Raw genomic sequence first — 10,031 nt, forward strand, 5'->3', positions numbered from 1 at the left:
TCTGCATTGTTTTAACTTCAAACAAAGCAACTGTAAGTGTGATTTGCTACCGAACTTTGTGTTCGCTGAAACACTGGGGTTTGAAGTACCGCTACACCAGTGTGTGATTCGTTCTATCCTGGGAGGAAATAATCAATTACCTTGGGTACTAGGAGGGATTAAATTCCTTAAGGAAACACTGTGAATTCAGTGGGCTCGAATTAATTACTGTTTCATTACGATAACTTATATTTTGCAGAATTATTATTTACAAATACAGCAATATTGGCGGGAATAACAATTATTATCTGTGTAATTAGTTTTCATCTATTCTACGTTGTTATCAGTCAATATTTTTTAAATAAATTTACCTTCAATTATCTTTGGACTATTTGTATCTCGTTAGATGCAATTATATGAGCTTTGGTTCGATTCATTCTGTAAGTAAGCTTAAGAATTTTCTATGACCAGAAGTTTTTAGCACTTTTCAACAATTCCACGTGTCTGGTAATTCCAACATCTTGAATACTATAGATAGCGATTGTCAAAATTTAGGCTTAATTCTGAAATATCTGTCATATTTGAATCTTTATTAATTGCTAAAAAAAGATGCCACATGTTTTCCAATTACCTCACGCAGAAATCCTAGTATGACCATTTGACCCACCCATAATTGTAATTCACCTGCCATTTGGACACCACTTGTAGTTGCATTATTGCTAAAAATTTTGTCTTCATCAGTTTTTGAACGTTTGGCAACGGTAATGGGACTGTGCAGATTTAACAGAGACCTATGATCCAATCTTTCTAATCCACTTAGGCTATTTTGACGATTCTTAAATGTTTTTTATACTCGAATGTATCGTGTAGCTTGCTGAATAGGCATTCCATTAATTAAATAAGATTGAGAATATCTATGTCTGAAAGCAAAATAGTCTCTTTATTCCAATAATATTTGCTTTTCGATCGGGTTAGTTCATATTTTTCAATTATCAAACCAAATCAATGGTGTCGGATTTTTAAATCAATAAACCAAAACCAAACCAACAAAGTCGGATTTTTTAATATCGGTTTTCTCGAGTTTTTTCGGATTTTCGGGTTTTTTCGGGTAAAATCTTCACAACACAAAATATGTAACTTGTGCTCCAAATTTTTCTTTAGTTTTAGTAAGATACAACTATATAATATATTTTCTAAGAAAATAATACAATAATATGAGATAAATTATACTAAAATATTCAATAACAAAGATAATAAAATAAAATAATTGAAGCTCATTTATTCTTTGAAGTAGAGCTTTAGCAAACCCCACTTTTGCCTCATCATTATATAAAACAAATATAGCTAATTAATAAGTCATAATGAAAATTAACATAATCTAAAAATATCATGCTAAAATAAGTATTCTAATAAATACTTACTTACATAACTAAACACTAAAGAAAAAGATAAACTAAGTTATGCATTTTCATTATAAATCAATGTAAAACTACAAAATAGATATCTGACACTATCATCATTCCAAGTATTGAATTGAATTTCTTTTGTTAGTATTAGTATTGAGTTGAACTTTGTTTGAATTACTACATTTATGGGCTATAAAATGTACGTATTTACCATTCAAGAATGTTAAGTTCAAACTTGAAATAATATGTTAAAAGATAAAACTGTGAAAAAGTTTAAGAAATATTTATAAATTACATTACAATAAATATTTATATGTATAAAATATTTATAAAAATTATATAAATGTACTATCGGGTTGGGTTTTTTTCGGTTTGACTCGCATTATCGATTTGGTGTGATTTACCGATTTCTTTTGTACACTCCTATCTGCTTCAACCTCGGTCAAATATATTTACAATAACAGTTTGAAATATGAATAAATGAAATAATTATTTCGTAAATTAATCAATCAAGTTTAAAATTATAATGAAGTAGTATTACTTTATATCAATACAAATTGTTGGAGAAAGAAATAATTTTAGAATAATTTAATTTTCTTAGAATGAATTTAAAAAGTCGGGACGAATTATATCCTAGTCGTATAATATAAATTCAAATAACATCAACAGCTTGGACTAGTTTTTTACACAACATCTATTGCGTGCCTATATTAATTGATATTTGTACAAAATGTGACACTTTTTATATATGATTTATCTTTTTATTGTAATATATTTACATTTTTCATATAATATTACGTTTTCCTCGGTCTAATATCTTGATCACTAACTCACCAATGACATATGACTTGTCAACATATGAAGTACATCTCTAATAACAAATTCAGCAACCTTGCACATGCGACCAGGCTAAAGTCTTTCTCCATATATACGTAAAAGGCATATTCACTGGGTAACAACAAAAATAACAATTCAGTATAATTCCACTAGTGGAGTATGGGGAGAGTAGTGTGTACACAGACCTTACCCCTATCCTGGGGTAGAGAGACTGTTTCCGAGAGACTATTCTCAATGTGACCTATAAGCATTTGCGAAGCCACATGGTCATAAGGGCACCCTTCGTCGAAAAATTACATTATGTATATAGGTAAAATATTACGTTTTAGAAATATATAACACATATTGAACACCCTTTGTCGAAATTTTTTTCACTTCTTTTAAATTTGAATACTCTTGGAGAAATTCCTAGCTTCGCCACTGTCTATAAGTCACGGGTTCGAGCCGTGAAATCAACTATTAATGCATGCATCAGTGTAAGTTATCTACATCACACTTTTTAGGGTGCGGCCCTTTCTCAGACTTTGCGTAAATGCGGAATAATTCGTGCATCGGACTGCCTTTTTTTATTTAATTACTATAATGTATTCAAATTTTGCACGTATACTGATTTCATTTTGCCCTTAAATCTTAAATGATTAACTCAACAACATATGACTTGTCAACACGTGAAGTTCACCTCTAATTAAAAAATTTGGCTACCCCTATATACGTGTCAACAAGGTAAAAGCCTTTGCCTAGCTCCACCTAAAATGCGTAACTCAGCAGGTAAGTCAGCTCCCCACCGGCCCACCGTAGACGCTCACATACATCACTACTGTGTGTTTGTAATTAACAAGGACACATGTAACAACTATAAATACTTTCCAATGTAACATGACAAGTACATAGCGGCATACTTTTGTTTTCTTTATCATCACTTTGCTTGCCTCAAAACTTCATCTGAATATATAGTTGAATCTATCATTTCCACAATGATATACTCCTCTAAAAACTGTGAGATGGAGAATCAACAAGAGAAAGATATTGAGTCTTCTTGTAGGAAGTGGAGTGAAAAGACTATGAATGCGTATATTCATAGCCAAATTATGCGAATTAGAGCAGAGGACTTGCAACTTGGGGAAGACATAGCGAAGAAACTTAGGCAGAGAGTTGTTGATCAGGATGTTGCCTCGTCTGTTATGCTATTGTCAAGGCCTATGTTGCCTGCTTCACCTCTTAGTGGAAAAACGGCCATAAAATCTGCTAACTGATCACCATCTAGGTGCGTATACCACGGTCCTATTTTCTCAACCTTTTTGTTTAATTATTTTTCATTCTTTATGGAATAGAGAGGTGAATTCAGGATTTAAGACGAATGGTTACATAATCTAATTTTGTACATATATTTCTCAATATTTAACTAAACTTAGATAGTGAATGCACGCGTACTCACTGTTGAACCTATAACACCACGGTCTAGCCGATCGCTTCTGACTAAACTTTTTTCGAATAGCCACTTAATATACGAAAGAGCAGTAGTAGTATTTTTGAGGTACTTTCTACTCTGTTTTTAGTTTATCAATGATAATATTTGCTTTGTATTCAGTGATCAATCTTCAAAAATTCAAACTGATTATTGAAGTTTTCACCCTGTTTGATTGGACAGGAAGATTTACTGTACGCTGAGGAATATGGGAGACGACCGTCCACAGGGATGATGAAGATGATGTAAATAGATATGGAGATGAAGTTGATCCTTTTCTTACACTTTCGTTTTGTATGTTTTGCTGTACATATAAAGTAGGCAGAATACAGACGAAAACTCCTCATCCACTATGTACCTTTAAAAAAGAAAATACGTAGGACGAGAAGCAAAGTTAGTGAATGGTGACTACTTACCTGTCAATTAAATAAAAGGTTAATAATGAACACGTCTCTGTATGTTCGTCCATGGATATGAAAAGGGGATGATAGAATGTAATTTACTTACTCAAACCAAGAACACGTGGCGTTTGACACATATATACAATTTCCATGTTCTTTCGGCAAAGTTATGCCACTAAAACGATGTGCTCGTTATAAAACCTATGGAACTTACTAACGTGCCATCACTTTGTAGGAATTGATTAGCGGTACATGAAATTGATTTTACACTTTCTGAACTATTTGATCACTGCTGAACTTGAGCTAAATTGTACACATAAAGGCAGACGTCAAGGAGATAACAAAACTGGAAATAATAAAACCACTAGAATTTGTCGAGGTTGAAAATAGCAAACTACATATCCAGAAGAAAGTTCAATCAACACATCATCCTACTGAATATGGATTAATTCCAAATTTTAACTACACCAATGAGACCATTGGCTACATAATCATCCAAACTAAACATACAGAAATTAACCTAATTAATACTCCTCAACATCATCATCTTCGCCATCACCAGATTCACATCCAACTTCCTCATAGTCCTTCTCAAGAGCAGCCAAATCTTCCCTAGCCTCAGAGAACTCTCCTTCCTCCATACCTTCACCCACATACCAATGCACAAACGCCCTCTTTGCATACATCAAATCAAACTTGTGGTCAATTCTCGAGAAGACCTCAGCAACACTTGTGGAGTTCGAAATCATACAAACAGCCCTCTGAACCTTAGCCAAGTCTCCGCCAGGAACAACAGTGGGCGGCTGGTAATTGATTCCGCACTTGAACCCAGTTGGGCACCAGTCCACAAACTGAATGGTCCTCTTTGTCTTAATTGTGGCTACAGCAGCATTCACATCCTTAGGCACAACATCACCTCTGTACATTAAACAGCAGGCCATGTACTTCCCATGACGTGGGTCGCATTTGACCATCATAGACGACGGCTCAAAAGCAGTGTTAGTAATTTCTGCAACAGAAAGCTGTTCGTGATAGGCCTTCTCAGCTGAGATCACAGGCGCATATGAAGAAAGCATGAAATGAATTCTTGGGTATGGAACCAAGTTAGTTTGGAATTCATTCACATCCACATTCAGAGCACCATCAAATCGCAGAGATGCGGTCAACGATGAGATAACCTATAAAACAAACAAATTCAACCTGATTTATTAGGCAATCTCTTAACAGAAGTAAAACCGAATTAAATTTAAACATACAGGTTCAGCATATACTTTTTTTAACACTAAGTATATATAAAATTATAGGTTCAAAAGTTAAAACTACAATACCTGAGAGATGAGCCTGTTGAGATTGGTGTATGTTGGTCTCTCGATATCCAGAGACTTCCGGCAAATGTCATAGATGGCTTCATTGTCCAACAGGATAGCAACATCAGTGTGCTCAAGAAGGGAGTGTGTTGAGAGCACGGAGTTGTAAGGCTCAACTACAGCTGTAGAGACTTGGGGAGAAGGGTAAATGGTAAATCCGAGCTTGGATTTCTTTCCATAGTCAACAGAAAGCCTCTCAAGAAGCAGAGAACCAAGCCCTGAACCAGTCCCACCACCAACAGCATGGAACACCAAAAATCCTTGAAGCCCAGTGCAGTTGTCCGCTAACTTCCTGATCCTATCAAGGCACAGATCCACAATCTCCTTCCCAACTGTTACCATATAAAACCACACAAAAAATTAAGAAATTGAACACGCCATGTATGTAAAAATATTCAAGTGAAGCTTAGGATCTTACTTGTATAATGGCCTCTAGCAAAGTTGTTAGCAGCGTCTTCTTTACCGCTGATGAGTTGCTCGGGATGGAACAACTGGCGATAAGTTCCGGTCCTCACTTCATCAATGACAGTGGGTTCAAGATCTACGAAGACAGCACGAGGGACGTGTTTTCCAGCACCAGTTTCGCTGAAGAAAGTATTGAAGGCGTCGTCTCCTCCACCAACAGTTACGTCTCCAGGCATTTGCCCATCCGGCTAGACAAATTATCAAACACCAGACGGCCACAATAAAAAAACGGAACAGATTCTAGACATAAATAAATAGTCATACAGTTCATAAAATAGAACTAAAATGATTGAAATAGAGAGTAAGGGACTGACCTTAATGCCATGTTCGAGGCAGTAAAGCTCCCAACATGCGTTTCCGACTTGGATTCCTGCCTGACCAATGTGGATCGAGATGCACTCTCTCATTTTTTGTTTTTCAAAGAAATTGCAGAGACCGTTGTAAAATAGTGTGTATAGTAGATGAAAATTTATGACAGGAGTGAATTGAATAAAGAGGACTAGGGTTAGAAAGGAGGGAGTGTTTATATAGGAGGGGGAAGAGGAGTCCGCAGATGGTATTTTGAATTTTGAAATGGTTTACAGCTGTGTTTGTGACCGTTGCCGCTCCTTTTTCGTTTCCGAAAATTTTGAATTCCTTCACTCCTTTGGGCCTCACGATACTGGACCGAGCTCATCAAAACGTTAAGAATCCCTTTTCTAGTTTCCTATTTTAAATGGGCTTTTTGGTTTTCTCTTTTGGACCCATTTTGAGAGTCCCCAGCCTGAGCCTTCTAAAGTGAATGGATAATGTTTAATTTTGTCCCTGTTTTTAAAGGGGAAACTACATTACATGCCTATAAAAGATAAATTATTTACCCTCTTTTACCCATCTTTAAACTATTTGTAATTTTTATCTATAGGGCCTAAATTTATTACACGCCTATACATTCCCCTTTCCCCGTTTCCCCCTTGATTCAATAGTAAAGGGTTCGATGTAAATGCAAAGCTCTTCCTCTCTTTCATTATGCAAGCATTTACCTGTAAAAAGACAGTTTAATGTACATATTTTATTTTATCCTTATTTTTTTAAATTGAAAGGAGTTTATTTCTATAATATGCAAAATCACGATATTTATAGATTAGTTATGCAAATAATTTTTTATGATAATATCAATAGTAACCAAATAAATTTACAATAAACATAAGTTATATAAAAACAAATACTATACTAATAGTATAAAAAATTAAATTATTGTTAATGTATATAACTTAAATCAAAAAATAAAAAATCTCTTAAACTTCAATAACGAATCAACTATGATTCTAGTATTGCTAATACATGAAATGATGATGTCTTGCTAGCTGTATCTTATGTTAACTCTTTAAAGAGCGAAAACTTAATAATTTATTTTTCATATATTTGCAAAACCCAGTTAATCTATTTATTTTTGAGCAATTTACACTAACTACCTACTCAAGTCAAAATAATTACCCGTTTATACCCATTTTAAAAATAACTATGACACCCCTATTTTACCAAAATTAATTATCCGTCCATCTATCTCTGCCTAAAAAGGGAGTTGTCATCACGGCCTTTTTAGTAGAACTCGTATTCAATGGAAGTGATTAAGCTGAAGGCAAAATAACATATCTAAATTTTAGTATAATCGATGATGCACAAAATTGAGTTAATTAGATTATATGACAACTGATATTATATCAGTTTAATAATTGAATTAAAAAATCTTTTTAAACTCTTTGTGTACAACTATATACTTTGTTGGTATAGCTATATACTATACCGGTATCATATGTTAGTTGGAACCTTTTTTGGTTGTATTAACTACGTTTAATTGGTACACTATTTTATTTTTCTTTAGTAATAGTAGAATAGTACAATATCTTAATTTTTTTTAAATTTTTCTTTATGCGTGTGTATTATGTAAATATTTTAATTTTTTATTTATGCGTTTATTTTATATAATAGTATTATAGTACAATATCTTGAAATATATTATTATATTAATATGTGGTACATTATTTTTTGATTTTCTCTTTATGCACGTGTATATGTAATAGTAGTATAGTCATACTGGAATTAATTAGTAGAATTGTATACCATATTAGTATAATTATATGTCATATTGGTATTATATGGTAGTTGGAATATTTTTTGGTTATTTTAGCTGTATTTTTAAGTGAATTCTATTCTGAAATGATTTATATGATCATGTTTTGCTGTGTTGGATTTTCTTGTACCTATGGACATAGATTTTGTGTATTATGTAATAGTTTTTATAGTTATATGCAGTTGTTGGAACGATCCTATATAACTATATACCCTATTAGTATAGCTATATACTATACTGGTATCATATGCTAGTTGAATACTTTTTTGGTTATATTAGCTGCATTTAATTGGTACACTATTTGATTTTCTTTTAATAATAGTAATATAGTACAATATCTTGAAATACTTTATTATATTAATATGTGGTACACTATTTTTATTTTTCTCTTTTTGTATGTGTGTTATGTAATAGTAGTATAGTCATATAGTTGCCGAAAATTAATCAGTAAATTTGTATACCATGTTGGTATAGTTATATGTCATATTGGTATCATATGGTAGTTTGAATATTTTTTAGTTGTTTTAGCTGCATTTTTAAGTGAATTATATTCTGGAATTACTTATATGAACATGCTTTGCAGTGCTTGAATTTTTTTGTACTGATGGACATAGATTATGTGTATTATGTAATAGTTTTTATAGTTATAGGCAATTGTTGGAACGACCGCATACAACTATATACCATGTTAGTATACGGAATGAGCAAGTTGCTTTGCGAATATTTAGCTTGCAATGCGAGCATGTAATTTTCTCATACTTTTATTTAGGGGTATTCATGGTTCGGTTTGGGTTGATTTTTCCTAAAAAGAAACCAAACTAAGTAAGTCGGTTTTTTAAATATTGAACCAAACCAAACCAATTAAGTCGGTTTTTTATCGATTCGGTTTTTGTCGGTTGTTCGGTTTTTTCGGTTATTTGTCGAGTTTTTCTTAAATATGAGACATACACTACCAAACGCATATTCCGGCGACTACATTTTCAACGTAACGCTATCAAATCAATTTCTCTTTGAGAAATCTATCATTTACCGAGATATATTGATGATAATTGACTCAAATAGTGATGATTAATTTAAGTACTCAATTAAAAATTGATTATTTTTAACATGAAATAAATTATTGTACTTAACAAAAAAAAACTATCAATCAAACTAGAAGGCATAGAATTAGATTATTATAATAGCAAAGAATTAGACTAAAAATACAAATGACTAATATGTACCATAAAATTTTAAAAACTTTATATAAAAATATACATATATATATGTGTAATAATAAATTTAAATAACTACTTTTATAATCGGTTTTGTTCGAGTTTTTTCCGATTATTTTTTTATTAAAACCCAAACCAAATCAAATTTGATCGGTTTTTAAAATTTAAAACCAAAATCTAACCAAACCTAAAAATTATCAGTTATTTTGGTCGGTTTGGTTCGGTTTTCAGTTTAGTTCAGGTTTTTGGGTTTTTATGAACATCCCTGCTTTTATTGCATCCTTTAATGTTTTGGTGCATTGGTATAGTCGGAGATAGTTGTAGCAATATTCTATAGCAATCATATGCTCTATTGGTATACATGTATACCATATTGGTATCATATAGTACTAGAAGTATTTTTTGCTACTTATACTTTTATTGTATTTTCAAATATTTTATTATTATTTCTATTCTAACTAGTATATATGGAGATTTGGTGGTTATAGATTGTGTTTTCTTGCCCCATAACTGGTTGTGTTATTGCTAATGGTAGAATGTGTACTGATATTTGTAGGGAAGGAGATCAATATTTGCATGACAATCACGTGTTGATTCTTAGAATATGATTATATAATCTATGGTGCTCAGCAACAGTTAGTGTGATATTCAATGAATTAGATCAAGTGGCAACTGATATTATTTCAGTTTAATAATTGAATTTAGAAAATGAGAAAAAGACAAAAGGTATATTATACTAGTTATATTAAAAAAAAACGGTGAACAAATATTTATTATATCAGTTATT

At 32.3% G+C, this 10,031-nt stretch overlaps 1 protein-coding gene and 1 long non-coding RNA gene across 2 annotated transcripts; one reads left to right on the forward strand and one right to left on the reverse strand.

The window, feature by feature from the left end:
- The first annotated feature begins 2,896 nt into the window (after positions 1-2,896).
- Positions 2,897-4,155, forward strand: LOC104117456 (uncharacterized). Its single transcript, XR_691068.4, has 2 exons — positions 2,897-3,486; positions 3,871-4,155. It is a non-coding gene; the product is annotated as an uncharacterized lncRNA (long non-coding RNA).
- A 280-nt stretch (positions 4,156-4,435) lies between these two features.
- LOC104117455 (tubulin alpha chain-like) lies at positions 4,436-6,497 on the reverse strand. Its single transcript, XM_009628515.4, has 4 exons — positions 6,235-6,497; positions 5,874-6,108; positions 5,417-5,787; positions 4,436-5,266 (listed from the first exon to the last, which is right to left on the reverse strand). The coding sequence occupies exons 1-4, from the start codon at positions 6,325-6,327 to the stop codon at positions 4,613-4,615; spliced, it is 1,353 nt and encodes a 450-aa protein (XP_009626810.1). The 5' UTR covers positions 6,328-6,497; the 3' UTR covers positions 4,436-4,612.
- Between the last annotated feature and the right edge of the window lie 3,534 nt (positions 6,498-10,031).

Source organism: Nicotiana tomentosiformis, chromosome 2 (genome assembly GCF_000390325.3).
Source record: "Nicotiana tomentosiformis chromosome 2, ASM39032v3, whole genome shotgun sequence".
NCBI classification, from domain to species: domain Eukaryota; kingdom Viridiplantae; phylum Streptophyta; class Magnoliopsida; order Solanales; family Solanaceae; genus Nicotiana; species Nicotiana tomentosiformis.